The 23,450-nt window shown below is 39.2% G+C and overlaps 1 protein-coding gene across 1 annotated transcript in view; it reads left to right on the top strand.

Moving 5' to 3' along the window:
* ABCB5 (ATP binding cassette subfamily B member 5) overlaps positions 1-6,329 on the top strand; it is a 77,340-nt gene extending 71,011 nt beyond the window's left edge. The window contains exons 26-27 of the mRNA XM_016217003.2: positions 3,768-3,914; positions 5,537-6,329. Of these exons, the coding sequence (XP_016072489.2) occupies positions 3,768-3,914; positions 5,537-5,734 (345 nt within the window). The 3' untranslated portion in view covers positions 5,735-6,329. The remainder of the gene's footprint in view (positions 1-3,767; positions 3,915-5,536) is intronic.
* The last annotated feature ends 17,121 nt before the right edge of the window (positions 6,330-23,450 follow it).

The following is a 23,450-nucleotide window of genomic DNA, read 5'->3' on the forward strand; positions in this document are numbered from 1 at the left end:
GCTTACATGCACACCCACACAAATAAACCTCTATAACTACTTTAAATTAGGAGCAAATTTTTATAATGTGATTTTCTAGCTCACTTTAAAAGGAAATGCCAAAGTTTAATAACTATTACGTAGAAGAACTAACCTAATTCCCTGTTCTCTGAGGGAGGATAATAGTCACCATGTTCTATAACTTATATACTTACTAGATCTCCTGTCCACAGTAAATGGTGCCTATAACTACAAACAGGCCATTAGTAACATTCTGCACTACTAACTGTAACAGAAGGATTAACATATTTTTTAGAAATATTGTGACCCTGTGTCTGTCAATGGTAATTCCCTTTTTTAACCAAGGCACTCATTGCATTGTTGAGTCATGGTCCAGAGTTATCTACCTAACCCTGATAGTTTCTTTAATTTAAGTATGGTAAATGCTATCCATTTTATATTTGTACCATTTTCCTCGTATTTTTTTTAAAATATATTTTTATTGATTTCAGAGATAGGAAGGGAGGGGGAGAGAGAGAAAAAAACATCAATGATGAGAGAGCCATTGATCGGCTGCCTCCTCCACGCCCTCCACTGGGGATTGAGCCCACAACCCGGGCATGTGCCCCGACCTGGAATCGAACTACAATCTCCTGGATCATAGGTCAATTCTCAACCACTGAGTCACACCGGCCGGGACTCCTTTTATTCTTAAATTGTTTATCTTTCATTCTTTTCATTGTACTGTTTCTCAAATTTACCCCAAACTACGTATTTCAGGGATTTATGCTGCGACCTTTTTACAATAAACTTTGAGAGCCAAAAGATATTATTTCTTAAAAATAATATCTTTTGATTCAGGATGGCGATGTAGGAAGATCCTGAACTCACCTCCTCCCATGAATACACTGAGTCTATAGCTTATATGGAACAGTTTCCTCTTTTTAAAAAACCTGAGTAATGACGATACCTTGGGCAGATGAGAAGAAAACCACATTGAAGTGGGCAGGAAAGGTTGGGACATAATTTCACCATAAACCCCACCCCCACCCACCCCATACTGACCCACAACTGGGAGAAAACTCAAAACCTGGAGCTTTTCTCCAAAGAGCGAAAGTCCAAACCCCATACCAGGCACCTCAACTTTGGGGACCTGAACCTGAAAGATGACCCCTGAAAACATCTAACTTTGAAAACCAACAGGGCTTATATCCCAAGACCCACGAGATTGTAGCAATCTGAGAGACAGTTCTTAAATGTTCCACAGGCTTAGATTTACCCACCCTAAGGCCAGATTAGAGGCAGCCAATTCCCAGTTCTAATTTCCAAAAGCTCTTAAAATTCATGCCCACCCCTCCCCCAACATGCACAAATTTTGTATGTTTGGTGCAAATTTGGTGGCCAAAATGAGGCTATATGTAGTCTTTATTAACCCTTTAGAATGAATAATCGAATATTTCTTCACAAATACTCATGTATTTGATTACCAGTTGCTTCCTCATACCTTCCTGGGGGTTTTAAATATACATATTGTATGTCAAATGTATGTAATATATAGCATATACAATTTATAGTATATTTTCTTTTAAAGCAAAAAAAAAGGAATTTCTTAAACAGATACAACCTTCTGGGTTTCGGGAGGGTGAATTCCAATATCAATTTGAAGCATGCTAAGGGTAATGCATCTGTGGCATATATGTGCCATGGAGATGACCTACAGGCATTTGAAACTATCAGCCTGGGGCATGGAAGGTGAGTTGCAACACCGCCTTGGTCTTGAGAAACAGACCAGGTAGAGATGTCCTGTAATCCCCACAATACCATGTAGTGGCAGCTCAGTTAAGCCACATCATGGCTCCTTGAGTAGGACTTTGACAACTGGAACCACCCTGCAACTCCTCCCCAGGGCCCTGCAGTATTTTCCAGAATGCAGTTGGTTCAGGATTAGATCTTTCTGATGTTCCCTCCGCGACCAAATTGGCTTTTAGCCCCAGGTTCATAGTAAGAAGTCATTGCCCCATGGGCATCTCATAAAACAGGTGATTTCAGGGCACTCACCATCTGTGTTTGCCAGAAAATTGATTTAAATTTTCAGTTTAAACAGGAAAGAATGGAATTCTGTGATTCTTCATTAAAAAACAAAAACCTTCAGTTTAAGTATCTGAAAATGTTTTTAAGTTGATATTGAGACAATGTGTATATCTACCTTTTTGTCTACATTTATAATATTCTGTTTAATGATAGTCAAAAAACATCTGAATTTTATTTTCATCCAGTTCATTCTTGAGGTTTATATTTTCCTATAATCCAGAGAAGGCCAAGAAATGCAAAGTGATTTCTAAGCTAGTCTTATACCTTCTTCAGCTACATGGAAAAATCCATGTACAATTTAAGCGAGATAGCTGAAAGAGCCACAAGCCTATTATCATTCCCCAGTGTTCTCTGTTTTGGGTTTAAGATTGGAGTCTCTAATTTAGATGGGAACTTTTTCAGTGTGTGGAAATGAATGACATAGTTTTCTCAGATTACCCTACCCTATAATTCCAAATTTCATAAAATGCATTTTAGGAGGTAGGGGCCCAGCCTGCTGGCAATCCCAGATAAAATCTCAGAGGAGATAGTTGAAGTCTGTTTTCTTTGTAGAGCATTTCACTTCAGAAAAGACACTTTCACTGGGCTTTAGTAATTCAGACACCCATTTTTTTACATAAAGCAAGCAACTGTGCATTTTAAATTAAAAAATGAACTTTAAATGAAGTAGACACATTTGTCATAAGGCTGTGTCATAGGCTCTCTCAATACCTGCTTTGCCCCAATGGTACCTCCTGAAGGCAGTCAGAGGTGAAGGGAAAGATAGTTCATTCAAGTGTCTCCAGGGTACTAAGACCAAATGAACAGCATATAATCATATGCTGCATCTTCTCTGTGATGCTACTGGAGGATCCACCTTTAGAAGGTTGTACATTTGGTCTTGCTTCCCAGTGGAACTGATCCATTTTCCCATTCTTGCCTGGGTACCAATGACATGTATTTGTTAGACAACTGGCAACTGCTGCTAGAAAGTGGTGTGAAACCCTGGAGGGAAGCAGAGTCAGTGGGACAGTCTAGAAAGCAAGCAGGAGACTGCCTTCACCAACTGAACTGACCAATCATGATTTAGCAGACTACAAATGCTGCAGGACCTGAGAAATTTCCTTTACCCTTCTACAGAAGGAAACACTGGAGAAGGGCTCATTAGTAAGCAGGAGAGCTATGGAAACACTGTGAAGTACTAAATGTCACTATCAAGATGCCAACCTAAGTTACTGCCAAGCAGTTACCTGCACACTGAGCGCAGCATCCTGGCATCTGGAGAGATATGCATATAGAAATTTAACAAGAGCCAAAATGAAGGCCAATAATTTCCTTGTGTTTAGATATTTTAAATCATTTTGACCTGAAAGTAGAAGGTAATGTAACTTAATGGAAAAAGATTTGTGTTTACTTGGAACTTTTTTTTTTTTTGACAATAATTTTTTCTCTTATGCTTTAATTCGATTCCTTTGTAGGAGCATAATGGCAAAGGTCCACTGCGTGTGATCAGATTTGATATATAAATAAGATGTTAGTGTTTACTGCTGGTTTAACATTTATTTGCAACAAAGCACAAGCATTAATTTCAGCACTTGTTGGGACACAAATCTTGCAGAGTAGCAAAATTTGAAATATTTAGATGGTTCTCACCCACAGTTGCCATGCTAATTTAAATAACCAAGCCTTGCTTTCTTAATTGCATGTTCCTGCAATAGAAATACAACACACAAGTTGGACTGAAAGGAGCACAGCTTTCTGGTGGCCAAAAACAAAGACTAGCTATTGCAAGGGCTCTTCTCCGAAAACCAAAAATTTTATTGTTGGATGAGGCCACTTCAGCCCTTGACAATGAAAATGAAAAGGTAACATCCTCTTTTTTTCATCTCAGAATATAATATCAAATATGTGAGTGGAGTATCATGGAAGAACTAAGGGTCAGTTTAGAGAAAGGCGTGGAGAGAATTGTAGTCATAGGGTCACCAGTTCTAATTAAGGATTTGGCCTTTAAAATAAGGTTAGAGGATGGTGGGGATATGGGAGAGAATTGGGACACAGGGTATCTCATGTTCTAGAACAGTGTTCTTTCTTGAATTTGTCTCATTATCAAAAAAGGGGCCCCATACTTGAAATGTTTCTCCACTCAAGGAAAAAGCACAAGAAAATTAACTTTTCTATTTTGTTATTAGTCCAGTAAAGCCAAACAAATTATTAAGGCAATCTACCTGTGTAGCAGAGTGATCTACACTGGCATCGGAGCCTGGTAGCTCCTCCACTTTCTACAGACTATTAACTGTTTGAGAAGGAAACAAGGAAGCACCCAGACGTGTGCCAGTAGGCCCGAGCAGCAAACCCCTTCAGCTGCTTCACTTTGCCCTGTCCTTACCCCCTAGTAGTTTCTTACGCCTGTTAGGCACTTATTTGTTAAATGAGCATTGCTTAACCAAGTGATAATCATTAATACAGGGAGGGATAAAAGTAGGTTTACCGGTGTTCGTATGGAAAATAATACAATAATCAATAATAATACAGAATAAATTCTGTTTCGCATACTCACAACTATAAATCTACATTTCTCCCACCTATATTTATTGAGTGTTCATCATATGCTATTATCTCAATCCTCACAGCAATTCAGTGAATTAGGTTATTTTATCATCATGCTCATTTTACAGATTAGAACACTGAGGCTTAGAAAATTTAAGTAATTTCCCTAAATTCTCATAGAGGGTGTCTGACCTAAGAGCTCATGTGATTAAGCCCCACTCAGTTGCTATTTGCAGATTATTATCATTCTTGATTTCCAAGGAGACAGTGTGCTATGAAAGAAAAACCCTTTTTGTTTTTTTCGATCAGACATCTGGTCTGTACCCTGGATTCATCAGTTACTAGGAGTATGACCTTGGTCAAGCGACCAGGGCTTTTCAAATCTTGATTTACTCATCTGAAAAGTAAAAATACCCTCACTTTACAGGTTTACTGCAAAGATTTAAATGAGACATCCATCAATGGAACATTTTATATATTCAACAAATACCGCTTTTCACCCTCCAGTCTCATTTCCTTTATACAGCCTTATAACCTCATTATAGCCGAGGTGCTGTTTTAGTCAGGAAAGTTTTACAGATAAATTCTACCAAAAAAAAAAAAAAAAAAAAAACTGAGAAGAAATTAAATTAGGTAATTCTACTTATGTGTGTAAATACTACTTTCCAATTTTGAATTTGGAACCACTTATGTACAAATAACCATTTCATTTTTATTCAGTCACAAAAGCTTGTCCAATTAAAAGTCTTACTTAAAGTGTCCATAATTAATTTTTCTAGATTTCTGCTGAGTAGGGTGAATATTTCTCAAAGTAGGGCAACTTCCTTGGAAATAAGCAAATAAACAAAGAATGTTATTAGATGACCTTAATTGATTTGATTTAGGCAAGTTTATTAGCATCTACCCTGAGCTAGTGGTCACAAGTTCTTCTCTCTTCCAGGTGGTTCAGCATGCCCTTGATGAGGCCAGTAAGGGGAGGACGTGCCTAGTGGTGGCTCACAGACTCTCCACAATACAGAACTCAGATTTGATAGTGGTTCTGCATAATGGAAAAATAAAGGAATGGGGAACTCATCAAGAACTCCTGAGAAATCAAGACATATATTTTAAATTAGTAAAAGCACAGTCAGTGCAGTGACGCTACTGGAGTTAGCACATGTTTTGATCTTTGTGTAATGCAAAGAAAGAGTACTTGCTAATCATTTGGCATGCTTTGATCTCTTTTACTGCATATATCAATATCTGGAATCTTGCTCTTCAAGCACAGACATGTTCTGTTTACACACCACCTTCCCTTCAGGTTTTTTAAAGGAAAAAATTTTTTTCTAAACTCATTTGAGTGAGATAATGCCTGTATCCTTCACTTTATAAAAATGTTCCAGCATGCTTGCTTGTAAAGCAGTTTTCTGCAAAGTGAATCTATTTTCTCATCGACTTCTGCATAAAACTGGGAATATGTTCCGAGAGGGAAAATTTATAAAGTTAACTAAGTTGAAAGATATTAGCAAAGAGAGAATAAGATGTAGCTGGGCCTGTGGCATTACAGGAAAAATGACTTGAATTTGGAACTTCCAGCATTTTGTAACATATTAGAGCACTTTGAACTACTCATTTTCTCCAGACCTTAGGAATTTCTCTCATATATCTCTCACTGTTTCTCTCTTAATGAATATCCACTGTTTCCAAAAATGATTTCTCTTTGTTAGGGGGATAGGGAGGATTAAAATGTAACATTTCTGACAAATTAGGTAGTTGTCTTCCACTTCACCAGCAAATGAAATGCCTCACATGATCCATCCTGAAAATTCCATTAGTTTGAGCTTTGGGTTTGGCAGAATAAGTCACAGGCCTACCAGTATATGAACACTTATTTACTTAAAATAAGTTATTATGAGTGAAATATTAAAAATGTCTGTTATTATTGAATCAGGTAATTTGTTTAAATTTTATATGTGCCTTATATATGTATGATTTAAAAGTTCTATGTAAATGACAATGTTGGTAATCTGAGTCATATTTTCCATTTACCTAAATATGTAATTTCATCTAGTGATTTTATTTCTATTCTTAATTACATTTTCTTTCATTTACAGTGACACTTACAGCCAGCCTCTCTAAAGTGCACTCAGCCAGTAACCTACAATCTTGTGAAAAAAATTAAAACCACATGTGTATCATGCCACTTTTTTTTAATGCAAAACAAAAATAGGATTGGGCATTTGAGAACCAGGTGTAATGTTTACAAGCATTGGCACTGAAAGCCTTGTGGTCACTGTGCCAGGCATGATGGTTTTTCTTCCCAGAGCAGGGTGGGCAGGAGGAAAGGGGCAGTGTGGTATGGTGCATATCAGGAGGGCCTTGGGCTCCAATTCTGTAATCCCTACACTCTTCTTTCTAATTCATAGCCCTACCTAATTTTTATTAGCACTTTATTTTAAAATTTTTTAAAGGATGCTCTACGGGAAACATTCTCAAGTGAAGTCACTGCCTTCACTGGAATAAGCAAACATGCTTAGAATTGGGGTCCCAAACAGTTTACAAGAGTCTGTGAGGCTATTAGCTGATAAAGGCAGAAAGTAAGTAGAGACCAGCTGCTTTTTAGGGACTGCCATAATTTAAAACTTTAAATTGCTATACTGTTCTTAAATGGTTTTTAAATATATTCTGATTTAAACAGTGATTTTAATAGAATCAAAGCACCTTGTCCCTAAAGTTATTCCAATCAGCTATGGAATTACTTGCTTTGATGAGCTCAGGGTTTGAGGAAAACTTATAGTAATATTTTCTTTTTTCTTTTTTTTTCAAAAATATATCTTTATTGATTTCAGAGAGAGGAAAGGAGAGAGAGAGAGAGAGAGAAACATCAATGATGAGAGAGTCATTGACTGGCTGCCTCCTGCACACCCCCAACTGGGGATCGGGCCCGCAACCCGGGCATGTGCCCTGACCAGGAATCGAACCCTGATCACCTGGATCCTAGGTTGATGCTCAACCACTGAGCCATGCCCGGCTGGGCTATAGTAATATTTTCAAAATGAACAATCACTTACACATACCTTATTGGTTTTATAAGTCTGACTTTTTAATCTTTATACATTTTCTTAAAGCAGGGTATTCTATAACTAAAAAAGAATCTAAATTAAGGATTGACATTTTTACCTTTAAAAAAAACAAAGAAAAAGTTACCATAACAAATTTAAATCTAGGTTTTAAATTTTAAACCACTCATTAAAGTTCTTATAAGTTAATTATTAAATAATAATAATAATACATTTAGGTTTGTAGCTCACAACTTGGTATTTCCTTAAGGGCATTAAGCAGTGAAGGCCGGATTATTCAGGGCCCCAAATCAGTAACTTTAAGATATGTTGTCTTTACTTAAAGTGCCTTAGATGTTCAATAAATACTATGAAATTCAGTTCAAAAAGACAACTATCATAGCAGGTGAAATTATTGATACTAAAATGAGGCACACACATTTACTGAAAAACTGACCTGGTGAGCTGCAAATTGTTTTTGCTTCAACAATCACATACAGGTTTCCTCCGCTATCCCGCTAAGCTGAAGTGGCATAAAGCAAAGAAGCAATTACCATTCATTTATATGGAAAATATTTTGAGTATTCCCAGACCCAAAAATAATGTACCAAATTATACCAAATGTGCTTATTTACATTCAGTTTTAGGCTTTTCTAGTACCTTAGGACATATCTTGCTAACAGAAGTACAAAATAAGTCGAAATAAAGCCCAGATGCTCATAGACAGGTCAAAGCCTTGGTGACTTGATGCTGACAAGCTGAGTGTGGTTCTGGAGCTTGGCGGTGCCACTCTCGATGCTCAGGGTGCATGCTGCCTCTATAACCCCTAGCTGCAAAACAAACACTGGACACGAATTTCACTTTAAACCTTCTTTTGTAAAATTGAAAATCCTCTTCAGGTTTCTTTTGGATAGAGAAAACAGCTACTAATGTAGGTCTTTCCTAAAAGAAAAGTGGTTTAGTGCAAAAATTCAGGAGGTAGGGATACCTGCGTTACCATCTCCTGGTCATGAGGTATGATCAGTCATTGTAGTCCCACTGGATAATATACTTCTATTCTTGGTTAGCTTAAGTCCATAAAAACTTCTTTCCATTCACATGGCAAATGTAATTTTAATTAATTTTCATTTAATTTTTAGAGTTATCATAGTTCAAGTTGGTTTTCTTTTTGAAATAATTTGATACTTGAGCATACATTGCCAAATTTCATACATTGTCTAATTTCCCCCAGACTTTATGACCCCCTAGTCTTGACTACTTCCTGGTCTCAGGAAAACACTGATTTCTGCAAGTCATGATTCACAAACTAATATTTATCCAGAATGACCTCAATTCAAACTCATCCCAAGCATTCTTGCCCTCTGCTGCTCCTTTGCCTTTGGGTTTGTATATACAGTAATAACAAGAGACACTAATGAAGCACCAGTTCAAAAAGAAAGTGGGAGGAGTAAGGGGACCTGTAAAAAACCTGGCCTAGGAAATCCTAAATACAATGAAAAATAGCTCACTAGAGATGTCAGGATCTATCACAGAGTTACCCTCTAATGTTAGTGTGTTACCGTAGCCTTGAGCCATCACATCTGATCCTTTCACCACCTTCCTTCCTAGGAGAGAGTGCTGTTCAGTGAGTCTTAAAATAATTGCAACACCAATGAGAGTTCCAGTGGAATAGAAACAATTTAGCAAGGATAAGGTATGGCACAGATGTTAGTGAAAAGAAAAAACACACCTACCATGTCACACCTGTTTTATAAGCAACCCAGCCAGCCTACTTTATATCTTGCCACTCCTTAAGACAAGCTGTGGTGTGTTTTCATGTTAAGTCAACTTAGGTTATAGCTAATAACCGGGTTTTTAGCCTGCTCACTTTGATAGTATGCATAGAGTGCTTTACCTGTGGCCTATTGTATCATCATATGCATAGAGTATGAAAATATTTCCTGCTAGTGTTGAGCTATGTATTCACTGATTTAGTTTCAGGTTTTATTTTAATGGGTTTGTGAAATGGAATCATAGATTGATTGGGAAATTCATTCATAAGAACTAGTGAATTTTACTTGGCTTATAAAGAATAGCACTCCATCATTTTGTTTGATCATCAACTCTATTACATCACAGTAATATAATAAATGGCTAAAATATTTTCTGCCTAGTTGAAAGTCAAAAGAGATTGTATGAAAAAAATTGAAGTTGTTAAATTACCAAAACATTCTGGACAATTGTGAATATATATATGGAGAGAGAGAGAGAGAGAGAGAGAGAGAGAGAGAGAGAACAAAACAAAAAAAGAAAAAAACTATTTGAAAACAAATAAAAAACTAAAACAAAGAATGTAATACACTCCAGCAATCAATCAGATTAGTATGGAAGGAAAAAATATCCCATCAAATCCTCAGAAAACCTAAGAAAAGAGATACAAATTTAAATTTAAAATCCTAGTCCCATGGCCCCAATTCAGGTAGAAATACACCTTTGCATATATTAGTTTCATAAAGTCCTTTAGTCCCCAATTTCCTAAAGCTGAGTTCCCTGAGAAAAAAGGGGTTAATGAGTGACGTATTAGCCAAAAAGAAAGAGAAGGTCATGGAGAATTAGAGTGAGGTCCACAGGACTCCCCAGAATTGAGAAAGGAGAAAACCTCCAAAGTAACAAAGTTAAATGCCTTCCATTATAAAGTGGAATCTTTCTGGTCTTAGTCATAGCAATAATAAAATTAATAATATAAAATAAGCTAGAACTGCTAAAAATAACTTGATATTCATTGAGCACTCATCTATCAGACACTGTGATTGAGCCTTATAGGCATTAACTTAATGACAATATTATACATCCTACTATTGTTCAAAGTTTACTAAATGGAAAAACTGAGGCACAGAATAATTAAGGAACTGTCCCAAGATCAAACACCAAGGAAATGAAAGACTGGTGCTACAGCCCAGAAAACCGGACTCCTGCTCACACTCAGCTGGCCCATCATCCCGAGGACGGAACTGGAAATGGCAGGGCACTCTGAGTCACTCACTCAGGAGCCGGCTTGCTGTCTGCAGACACGCCAGTGTACACAGCTCCTCTTTGGTGAACGTGCTGGTGTGAAGTTGGACTTTTTCCGCCCGCCCACCCACACTCTGAAAAAATTCTCATACAAAACCCAATTACAACTTGGAAGGGTCAGAAATACAGCTGCTCTGGCAACAGCACATTTTCCTCACTACTCTTCGGTCTTCCCTTCCTTCAGACACACACACTCCCAATGTAGGGGAAGATTAGCCCAGGTATCTAGGCAGATTGTCTCACTGTTGAATCATCCCCGCTATCTTTACTTTCAGGGTGTTTATCGTAACTCTTTTGTTCTATTTGCAACCCACTTGCTCGTGTATCATTCCTCTCTGGTTAAGATTTTTAAAATCTTGATAGCTGTATCATGCTAAAACAAAGAAAGATTCACTGGAACTGGAAAAAAGTAGTAACATACGCACTGGGTAAAATGTTGACTAAGGTGATCACAAATGGTTCAGGTTTACTTAACTATACCAAGGCTCCTCTTCATACAAACAGCTTTCCAAATATTGTAAAATAACGCCTCAAGTAAAGTAATGAAATTTTTAAAAATTGGGGTGTTTACTGATTTGACTATGTTCTGTGTACTGGCAGAAAGCCTATGACATTAACCTAGACAAAATTAAAACATTTGGAGAGACCACTAGTAAACTCCATCACAAACCCAACATCTACAAAACAAGCACCTTTACGTTATATATTTCAGGTTGCTCCTTCAATAAGAATTGGGATCTTCACAAAAACTCCAGTCTGTCAGACAGGCATTAACCCTTCTCCTTTCTCCAAGTTAGTCTTTTATCAAGGTAGATTATAGAGCCAAAGATAAGATACTTTCTTTGATTTACTCCAGTAAGATTCTTCTAAAATGTGTAATGTTTTAGTAGAAATACAAACTAAGGACTCAAAGGACCCCTAGCTCTAAATCTAGAGTACATTTATAGGTGGCAGAGAGGTGTTGATTGAGAGGAATATATTTTTAAGATAAGATCCATAGTCTGTGTCAGTCTCAAGGGAATTTGTTAACAATAACAACATAAAGGTTGAGAAGTATTGTTCTAGACAGAATAAAAAAACTTGTCTCTAAACCCAGTCACTTTATATAGAATTCATGAATAAAAGTTGTAAACATGAGCATGGATAAAAATATTAAGATCAGTAAGTCGTAATTTATAACTTATCTTTTCTGTCACAGTATAGTTTTTAAAAGTCATAGGCTCTTCTCCATTTTTGCTTGTTTGTTTTGGTTTTGGTTTTTTTGGTCTCTTCAGTTTCAGTTTGTTAAGAGTTTCTTGTATACGGTTAAAAGAAGAAAGAGCTTTTCTAAATGTGTATTTACTGCCATCAGTAAGCTCTCTTTTTAAAAAAAAAAAAAAAAAATGTTTTACTGATTTTGAGAGAAAGGAAGAGAGAGGGGGAGAGAGAGAGAAGGAAACGTGGATCAGTTGCCTCCCATGCACCCCGAATGGGACTGAGCCCAAAGCCAGGAACTGGTAACCTTTCGGTATACTGGACTTCACTCAACCAACTGAGCCACACCAGCCAGGGCCATCAGGGAGCTCTCTTAGTTTGTTATACACAATAGAATATTTAAGTTTACTTAATAATCAAGTAACTTTATTTGGAGGACAAACTGAGTTAACCTCAGTCCCCTTGTAACATTTTAGATAAAAATAAATTGGTCTTAATTTCCAATAATTACATGTACACTAGCAGAACAAGGTTTAAGTCATTTTAACACACTTTGAACATTTTAAAATTATAATACTACAATGCCTACATATTGTTAAATTTTTAAGTAGTTAATTTTAAGAGTCATAAGGGCAGGATGATGCGGTTATTTTTATTTTTTTCAAATAATTTTTTCCTTAAAGAAAGAACACCAGAAATAACTTCTATTTTACAATTATGAGTAAGTTCTCAAATTATTATTGTGATTCATGATCATGCTCAAGGCTTATTTTTAACACAAAATATGAACACAAAGTAGACATTCAGTATTTGTTGACTTGATTTTTAAAAATTTTGAGCAAAAGCAAGTTATTTAAAATATCACTGTAAGTTAAACTCTTACCTCTACTACAAGCTGAGGCTAGATTGAAGATGTGATGTAATGTGATACACTCTAATGAGTCCAGTCTGCTCACCATCGCCTTCCCTCCAATTACTCAGAGTTTAAGACTATTTAGTGGTTGTATTTAAGCATTTCTCTTGTCTCTGTTTGGAGCCTCTCTAAAATGTTCTTATCCTTCAAGAATTCCTTTTCTAGTATCCTGAGGAAATAATCAGGAATTAGAACAAAAAGTGATGCATAGGATGGTCAATCATTTGGAAACAACTAAATGCCCAGTATTAGGGAAGTAGATAAAAAGTTGATAAGTATTTTATAAACCACTTGATAAGTATTTCATAAACATTTAAAATTATGTTTGCAGAGAATTTTTAATAGGGAAATTTATTTTAATATTAATAGGGGTAAAAGCAGGTTACACACTTGTATATTTATGTAACAAGAAAATCACATAGAAAAAGATTATGAGTAAAGAATCAGTTGTATCTCAGAAATGGGGTTAAGGTAATTTGTTTTCTCTGCTTTTTCACAATTTCTTATACTTTCTAGAATATCTTCAGTGAGTACCTTTCTCAAAAAAAAAAAAAAAAAAATGAACTTTAGAAATGAAATGGAAAGTCTTTGGATTAGGATGAAGGTAACATGATTTGACAGATGTGTACCTGAGTGTGAATGCCTCCCTTGGAATTCACAGAGGTCATTTTATTTTTTAAATATTTATTAATCCAAATGAATATCTAATTGGTTTTATAAAACAAAGTAAAATGGAAAAAATAGTATGGCAGTTTTTGGGAACCTGTCCCAATTTTAATTTTCCAGGGACTGCTACCACCAAGCCAAGCCTCCAAAATAAGTGTTTTTAAACGTCCCACTTACCAGTTCCTTCTGAACTCACAGTAATAGCTATATTGCCTGGTGAAAGCGGGATCTAAGGGGTGGCTACCTTTTAAGCCTAGGTCCTTAATAAATTCCATTTATGGGTATAACACTGCCTCCATTGTTCTTAATGATTGATCTGATTGGCCTGCGTGGCCTGTTAGTATTGCTTTTACTTACTCTCTGAGCTATGTGAAGGCAAGATGCATAAACCTTAGGTGCCAGGTTCATTCTCCCCTTTCATCCCTTATTAGCCTATATTGTGCATAAGCAACACATAATTTTAATCATTACTTGTGGAATAATCACAATAATTATCAAGAGATAGGAAGTTGTTAGAAAAAATTAAATCAATGGCATAGGTTAACCACAAAAGAGAAAACTGTTAAAGTAAATAATGGCTTGCTTTTTGAGAAGATGCCATGTATAAATGAGTGGCTATTACCTCTGTTTCTATAGGGATACTTCCACAGAGGAAAAACAAACTCTCCTGGGATAGAGCATTTTAATGTCCAATTATTTAGTCATAATTAATGGAATACCTAGCAAGTGAATTCCATATGCAGTACTGCTGCTACAACTTACACATGACTTCTAGGAAGATAGGAGTCCACGTTTGTACAGTTTAAGCGCAATTAAACCAGGGGTGGGTGTAAAGTACCTGGAGAATAGAATTTGCTGGAACAAAATTTCAGTATAGGGTCTGAACTGCCTTAATCTAATTAATAGAAATTAGGATGTTGTTTTGAAAGATATCTCCTTTTTAAAAAATAATGTTTACAGTTTTTGTTTTTTATAATATCTGTAATTTTTTAATTGATTTTACAGAAAGGAAGGGAGAGAGAGAAACATCTATGTGAGAGAGAGACACTGACTGGTTACCTCCCACATGAGGCCCAACTGGGGAATCGAACCTAAAACCTGAGTATGTGCTCCAACCAGGAATCAAGGCCAGGAATTAAACCCGCCACCTTTTGGTGTACGGGACAACACTCCAACCAACTGAGCCAAAGTGGCCAGGGATAAAGATACCTCTTTTTTTAAACAGCATTAATATAATAAAGTGTGGAGATGCTAACCAGCAAACATCAGCACAATATTACTTTCTTGAAAGCAAGGTAAATGTAGTTTCTAATTACAGCAGGATCCTACTTATATTCTAAATGTGCAAGGATAGCCCAGAATGAAGCCAAGCAAGCTGAAACATAAAAAGCACAAAAGAGTAATAGAAAAATCAACTTTCACCCTACAGATAAACCCTAACTTCATTATGGCCTTCATTTCCCTTTTGAAATAGTACAGAATGCTACCCCTAGCATTTTTATGAACAGGCATGAGTTACTTTGTTTTTATAGTGCCTTTTTTTAAAGCTTTGTCCTTAAAGATATATGAATTTCATTTTAAAAATCAGGACATCCAGTTAAATTTGAATTTTTTTTAAAAAAAGTAATGTTTAGTAAAAGTATGTCCCAAATATTACATGGGGTATACTTATACTAACAAATTATTTGTGGTTTACCTAAAATTCAAGTTTAACTGTGTATCCTGTACTTTATCTAGGTAGAATGTAAGTACATTCTAAATAAAAAATATATTTCTTTTCTTATGACACTCCTTACAATCTTAAGCAAGACAAAAACCCAGGTAAATGTATTGTTCCATGGAGTGTAGGAGATACATTTATCTGTACTTTAAAAAAACAAAACAAAAAAACCAACAGGTATGTTTTTTTTAATTACCTTTGTTTTTCAAAGTCTGTTATTGTTGATCTTAGAGAGAGAGGAAGGGAGAAGGAGAGAGAGAGAGAAACATGGATGAGAGAGAAACATCCATCGGCTGCCTCCTGCACGGCCCCTATTGGGGACTGAGCCCACAACCTGGGCGTGTGCCCTGACCGGAAATTGAACCGGTGAGCCACACCAGCAAGGGCAACCGTTAGGTTTTAAAGCTTTCTATACTCTGAGAAACAGCTCCTTAGCAAAAAATGACCCTAAAACTTAACTTCAAAAATACGGAGGAAATAAGTAGAATTACTAGATTATTTGTATTTTGTGGTTACTATATTAAGGACAATAATAATAAGTAAGTCATTTTAAATTGCAGAATAAAAAACAGGCCTAGGTTACAAATAAAATATTACTAAAAATAAATTTTTGATAATTTGTAGTGAAACTATCAACCATTCAAAATTTAATCTGACGCTTCCATACATGAAATAAAAATGAAAACGGAACAAGATCTATTTTCTTAGATTTTAATTAACTATGAAAAAATTAAAAATTTTTATTATAAGAAACTGTATTTTAAAGACCCATCCCTGAGGACTAGCTTCCTAGTAACTTAGTACTTAGTATGTAGTCTCTGCATGGGCAAGCTGACCATGAGAAGCTGACCAAAAAGAAGTTGTCATTTTGCTAAGCTACAATCTACCACTGACATGTGCAATGCAACATTTGTTGCTTTTTTTCTTTTTTAAAAATTATATACCAATATTGATTTCTTAGGTTTGACAAATATACCATTGTAATGTAAGACGTTAACAATAGGGAAAACTGGAACTCAGTACTATTTTTACAACTTTTCTGTAACTCTAAAATTATTCCAAAATGAAAAGTTTACATTAAAAAATGAAGTAAAAACATACCACTGCTTTTGGAGTATAAAATAACAAGAGTAGTTCCAAAACCACTTCACAGACATAAATGCCATTTCTGCATAACAGGGTTTACTATTATACCCATCTTTTGAAACAAAAATTTTCTCCACGAAACAGGTGAAATTATGAGAATGGAACACTTCACTGATTCTGATTTTCCTGGGTATACATAGTAAAACATTCAAGTCAACATGTCACTATGCAGAATATGTTCACATTTCATAATTATACCATATACTAAATAAGTAAATCATATGCTTTCTACAAAGTATATGCAAGTGAAGAATATATAATGTCCTTTTGCCAAAATATTTACAAGGTTGTTTTACTGCTCTCTATTCATATTACAACATTTGATTATAACACTAAACTAAAATATGTTGCTATTGAGGGCATGGGAAAATGTGTACCTTACTAGAACTTAACCATTGCCGTTTTAAGCCCAAATAGTTATTTACTGAGAAAAAGAGCAAAACTTAATTTGCTTAATAGTATAAAGGCAACTGAATCATCACCTGCAAAAGCTTAATTTCTTAAAGTTTGGAAAGAAATGTAATTTAATATTATAAAATGATTATTTTTCCCAAAGAGAGAATTCATATATCTATAAATTTTGTGAAAGAACATATATAACTTGATATTTTTTTAAACATCACTAAATCAATGTGAATATCTTACAGATACATTCCCACCTGCCACTAGGTTCTCCTCCCTTACAAAGGCCATTGTTCCTTAAATTGAAAGGGGAAAGAAACTGCTTATGCGCAAAAAGCAAGCCAAAATAAGGCTAAGTGGGTAAGGGAAACGCAGCGTTGACTGGCATAGAAGACTGAGCACAAAACCTCCTGAAGTGACGGGAAACCTGATGCTATGGTACCTGCGTAATGAGGGACATTAAATTGGGTGCAAAATGGAGCCGTACAAATCCTTTCACTTCAGCTGAACTAGACAACCTCCTGAACTCTTGGGGGGAGGTGGACCTCGACCTTCTTCTGCGCTTAAAATGAAGTGGCTAAAAACCAAAACTGGAAGGACTGGTCCCCTTAAGGACGCGAAGATAACCCTGGGTTGAATTAGTGAGGTTTTTTCCAACATTCTCTTAGAGTACAGGGTGAAATGGGCATAATGTTGTAAATCAACTCATTGTTTGGGTCCTTTCAAATTAGTTGCCAAGAGAGGAGTGAAAACTTGATAAGCAGGCTCCAGTTTCTATGTGTTGATTTAGAAATCTTAAAGCTTGTGGGAGCTCAATTTATTTAATGGAAGAAATTTAAAGGGAAGAAAAATAAACAAGGGAAATGCTATGCAATGAAACACTGATGTAAATGGAATATAAAGGGTTTTCTTTAAAAAACAAAACAATAAAGAGTCCCATTGTGCTTTTAAATTACAAATTTAGGTTTCTTTGATTTAGGTTAGGAGTCTGATTTCCTTTTGAGTTTCAAGATGTCATGACCCATTGAAATATTCAAACTGTTGGTGCTGTTTCTTACCTGTCTTGGGGGGAAATTAAATATAAACCAAAACCTTAAATAATTGTCTACATTTTTCTAATAGATAGAGGACTGTTTTGAATGAAGCAGCAGATGCATTTTTTCCTTTTAACCTCACCCCATGGAAAGTCCATTTCTGAGCTGCAAGCCAGGTAGGTTGAGAACACTGATGGCTGCAGCTCCAGGAATCGAGCAAGAGTAGAATTCACCAAAATAAGTGAAGAGAGGTGACCAGACTAAATCCAGGTATTCTAAGGCAAATCCCAGGAAATCTGCCTTTTTCCGGGAAAATGCAGCCCCAGCTTGCATCAGTGTGCACTTTGTCCTGATGGCAATGCATACTTAATCACCAAAGCAAATATTTTTTTACTCTCAAGATCCTTTAGTAGAGATTTTTGAAGTATTTTTAAACCACAAAATAAAACTTAAATGAAAAAAGTGACGACAAACTGCTCTGCAGGGACAAGAAAGGTGAGAGCAGGGAAGGACTGGCTCGTCTGCAGCGAGATCTGAAAGACACTTGTAGCTTACTTGCGAAGCTTCATTTAGCATTGAGCTCCGGGGAGATTCTGTTCCTAGTGACAGCGCGGCGGGAATTCCCACTCCAACCACCCATGAAATGTTACTGCATAATTATTCACCTTCTGAGGCCCATTAGGACTTATCAGCGGAGAAAGAAATTTAATTTAAACTCACCCCTCGGTGCTAAAGAACGACTGGGACAGGAGATCAAAGCTGGACACTCTGTCCTGCAGTGGTCTGCGGCACCTGGGCCCAGGGGGCGAGAGCTCCGCGCTCCAGCGCTCGCCCCGCTCTCCCGACTGGGGGGGGGGGGGGGCAGGGCTCAAGTCACCTCCAGACTAAGGAAGGAGGGTCCTGGCGGCCATAGCGCTTCTATGGGCAGCTGCAGAGGCTTGGCGTAGGGGGCCCTCCCTGCAGACCAGACAGGCCGTGCCCTTGCCCTCCCCGCTGCAGGGGTTCCAGTCAGGGGAGGCGGTGGGTTTAACCGCAGGCCCCGAAGGCTGGAGCCGGACCCCGCGCAGGTGCGCAACTCCTGAGAACCCCCTGGACGCAGGCGTTGAGGAAGATGCTTATGCTCCAGCCTCCTCGCAGGGTGCCCTAAGTGCACGCGATGGGGAGCGCACCACCATCGCTAAGTGCCCAGCCTACTCCCTGGCATGCCTCGAGAGCGCAGAGTGGAGCCGTGGGCCCAGCCTGGATGGTGAGCTCCAAGACCAGAGGGCCCGAGTCCTAGAGGCCCCAAGACGGGCTTGGCGAGAGGTTTACCAGGAGCTGGCTGCCTGCCTGCGCTTCCCAGCCGAGCTGCGGGCAGTTCTCTAAAACCTTCAAAGGGAGCGCGCGCTTCCTTCGGACCGGTCGGGCCACCCCCGCCCTCTCCGATGTCACCCCGCTGCAGGGCCTAGAGGACGCTGCTAGCACTCCCAATGCGCCCAGCTTCCCCAGGGGTCGAGAGGCGAACGAGGGGAGAGTGCTTCCCAAGGAAGGTTATTGGGGTTGGGGGTGAGCGTGCTAACATCCGGTTCTGTTCAACGGGTACGCCGGCCATACATCTGTATTTATAAAGGGGGGCAGGCAGTGGTCACTAGGCCGGGAGAGAGGAAGCCGAACAAGCTGGGGAAGAAGGATGGCCAGTCTGCGCCCGATGGCCCCGCAGGATGCAGCGCGGGGCGCGCCACCCGCAAGGGACGCGTCGGAGGCCCCAGGCCCCGGCGCTCGCTGGGCTGCTGAGGGCAGCGGGAGGGAGGGTCCTGCGGATCTGGACCCTTGGAAGGGAAGGAACCCCTCCAGCCCAGTGCGCGCCAGGAGGCACACGCAGGAGGCGGCTCCCTGCGGAGATGCCCAGGGTGGGTGCGCGCAGGCCCGGGGCTCGGGGAAGCACAGGGCGGCCGGCGTTGCCCGCCCAGGGTGCCTGCAGAGCGGGCGCGGGGCACAGGGTGGCGCTCGCTGTCCGCCGTGCCTTTGTGCGCGCAGGAAGCTGGCCGGGCAGCGCAAGGTGGACGGCGGGCGGGGCGGGGGGCTCGAGGCGAAGACCCCAGACCGCTGCCCCACGCTTCACTGCAAACCTGCGGAGGGGGGTGCGTGCGGACCCTGCGGCTCGCCCACGCGGAGCCCTTCCCGGGGTTCTCCGGGGTCCTTCTGGGAGCAGCGTGCACGGCACATGGAGCAGCCGGGAGAGAAAAGAGGAGGCAGCGTTTATAAAGGCTGGGAAATTCCCCCAGGCTCAAAGGCTCCTCCGGAATTCACTGAAAAGGAAAATGAGGGAAACTCGGGGCAGTCCCGACGCACCTCGGCTAAGAGCCCTGCAAGAGAAGCAGAGGGCGCCTGCCCCGTCCCCTCCCGCACAGCCAGACGTGCTTGCCCGAGAAGCAAAGTTAGGGAATGGGCTTAAAAGAAGCCCCGTAGACGGACTGCAAAGAATGGCCTTCGAACGACCGGCGTGAAAATCGGCCGCTTGGAGCGGGCGCTTTAAGTCCAGGTGTCGCGAGCGCCCCCCCCCCCCCCCCCAAGCTCTCCTCTGTCCCTGGAGCTCTCACAGCCCCACCGACCGTCGTTAGGAGCCAAAGCGAAATGTAGATGGCTGCTTCCCCGCCGCCAGGAGACTCCGTAGAAAATTAAATTAAATTAAACACGCGCCCAGGGACCAAAGAAAATAGATTCCCCCTCCCCCCGACTATAGCGAATCAACACTTGCGCGCACAGGGAGCGCGGCGACCCCAAAGCGGTGCCCACTGGCGCGCGTCGCCTTCAACCGCAGCGGCCGGAGCCCAGGAGAGCAAGGAATTACCGGCTTTCCTCTAATCCGGAAACAGGGAATAAATGGGCCACAAGCAAATTCGGAATCTTATTTTTTAAACAACAGCAACGATTGTATATGGAGCAAAGTCTTCAAAAGATGCCACCCAGAACAAGTCTTAAAAGCGGGTACAGCTTTAGTCCGCACTTCACGCCTTTTGACTCTTTACTTAACATGATTTTCTTTAGATGCACTGATAGAATTAATCTACTGGGCTATTTTTTTTTTTTTTTAAGAAAAGCAGACAACTGTAGAAGTCATATTTTTCAAAAGAAAAAGACTTGATCATACCTGATTTTTTCTTAAGGGTGTAGGGGGAAATAATGCCCCGTTTGGACAGAAGCTGCAAAAAGTCAGCGGGGGGGGGGGGGGGGGGGGGGGGAAGAACCCCAATTTATTCAAAATAACTGCATAAAATCAATCCCCCTTTGAGGCTCTTTGTATGAAAAATTTAGCAAAATGCAGAACTTCTTTCATTATAATATTTTGCTCTACCATTTCAGGTGAGAGGAGAATATTCAAATCCATACTTTTCCCCTCTAAAATCCCTGCCTTAATTTACCAACCTAAACCATCATCTGACCTTTTAGCTAATTTTCTAAAAATAAAATATTTACTTGGAAGAAATTCCCCCACCTGCCTGCCTGCTATAACACTGCATTCGATAACCTCGCCAAAAGACCTGAGGGGAGATGAACATTTTCATGGCGGGATTATCAATCTGCCCACTCAGGAGCCCAGTCTCATCCCCTGCTTGTCTTTCATTTTTAATTTCAGCATTCTCTCCCCAAGGAAAGCTCAGCTGAGAAGTTACACCAAGATTGGGGTAAGAGGACAGCGGAAGGCAGGCAAACCCATGAGGAACTTTTTCGAAGATCAGTTGTTAATACGAGAGTACGTAACGCACCACATTTCCTTAAATTACATTTCTATCATAAAATATTTTCACTGATAGCCCAACCTCAACAAATCACAGTCACGTATGTCCCTAAGCGAAAAAAGAACATCCAGAAGAGGAGCCAGCAGAACAGGGAAGAAACGCTGAAGTTTGGGGGAGGAAATGAAACAGGTCAACAGAAAGGCTGGGTGAGGCTGGACTGACCTACGCTGGCCTGACCTCTGGGTCAACAACTAGTTTAACTCTACCTTGATCTGCAAGACTGGAAGCTTGTCCCTTGGTTCAAAGTGAAACCCAGCATTTGGCTTCATCTGAATGAGCCTCCAAGGCACTGCTAGGGGTGCTTTATCACAGACAAGGCAGGGAGAAATCACAATTGTGCACTTCACCCACCATCCACCCCCAAGAGGGAACCCGGCCCACCCTGCAGAACCGCAATCTAGAAACACTGCTCAGGAGTCATCACAACGAAATACACCGACAGCACTGGGAGGGAGGGAGGGAGGGAGGGAGGGAGGGAGGGAGGAGCGGGAGAAAGCGAAAGTTTGCAATTTACACTACAGAAAAACCTGTCCCCCCTTCAGCCACCCCCAAGAAATCTTCTTCTAGACAATATCTCTGTCATCACCCGCCTCTTAAATCAAATGTGATCTGTATGTAACACAACTGGTATTACAAATGTATCGAGCAGCTTTCCTTACCTGCCACTACATTTAACTCCTTCAGAACCGTTTCCTCCTCAGCACTGCAACTTTCAATAAAAAAGAAACAACACTTAAACTGTGTTCTGTGCGTTACTCCTGGGAAGAAAGTGACAGAAAGAGACCATTTTACTTTTTAAAACCATTATTTAGAGCTACAATATACCAAAGAATCAGAGCTAACTTGCTCTGATCATAAGGACTGGAGGTCTCAAATATCTGCAAGAGAGCAAGATCAAGACAGTCTGCTACTGAAGCACGAACTGCATTTCCTAAAATATTTTACCCCTAATCGATTTTTTCCTTCTAAATTTACAATATTCATAGCACTTGTATTTTCACTTGTTTATATGGATAATCAGGACTTTATATACATTTCAATGGAAGATTTTCAGTTCGAGATACACGCCAAGGCTGAACTTGGGGTGGGGGGAGAATGCAATCAGAAAGAAAGAAGCTAAACTTAAAAGAATCTGAACACACTAACTTTTTATTCAATTTGATTCAAAATAATGTTAATCTAATAGTGAAATAGTTTGATATAACAGCAATCAACATTTAAAGTATTTTTTTTTATGTTTCAAAGTATGGCTCAAGGAACCCATTGCTTAAATGCACTTCGACATAACAAGACAATATTTTTTATTGGCATCATTGACACCTGTGAACAATAGCCTAGTAAATAGATTAAGGTTTAACCTTCCTTTTCTTTGGTGGCTGTTTAGAGACTTTAAAAGAACAGATAACTCATTTCAACAGGAATCTACTACTGATATTTACCTCTACATAATCTTTAGCTAAGACGTGGAATGCCAAAAACAAGCTTTTGTTAGCTTGACCTCCTTCACCCCTAACAACAAAAGTTATCCCCGAACCCATGTTTTTATTTTAGATGTATTGATCTTCCAGTGTAAGTCTTGCCCTTTTAAATACCAAATGCAATCAACCTAACTCCTTCTGGAGAGTGAGAAGGAAGCAAAACAGGAAATTTCTTTGAATTGTTTGGTAACTTAAGTTCAAATTTTAAGAGGTCAGTAAATCCTGATGCTTTGAGCTAAATCTACTGGTAAATAATTAATTACATTTCTTAGACACTATCATCTTTGTCCTGGTAAATAGAGAAAACAGTTTTGCCAAATAGGTCATTCTAAGTAATATTAAAGGCTGTTATTTAAATATTACCACAAAACAGGGTTATATTTTGTTTAAATTAGACATTTAACTGAAAATAAAATGCAAATGTCCATAGTTT

This window comes from Miniopterus natalensis, chromosome 10 (assembly GCF_054644295.1).
Source record: "Miniopterus natalensis isolate mMinNat1 chromosome 10, mMinNat1.hap1, whole genome shotgun sequence".
NCBI lineage: Eukaryota > Metazoa > Chordata > Mammalia > Chiroptera > Miniopteridae > Miniopterus > Miniopterus natalensis.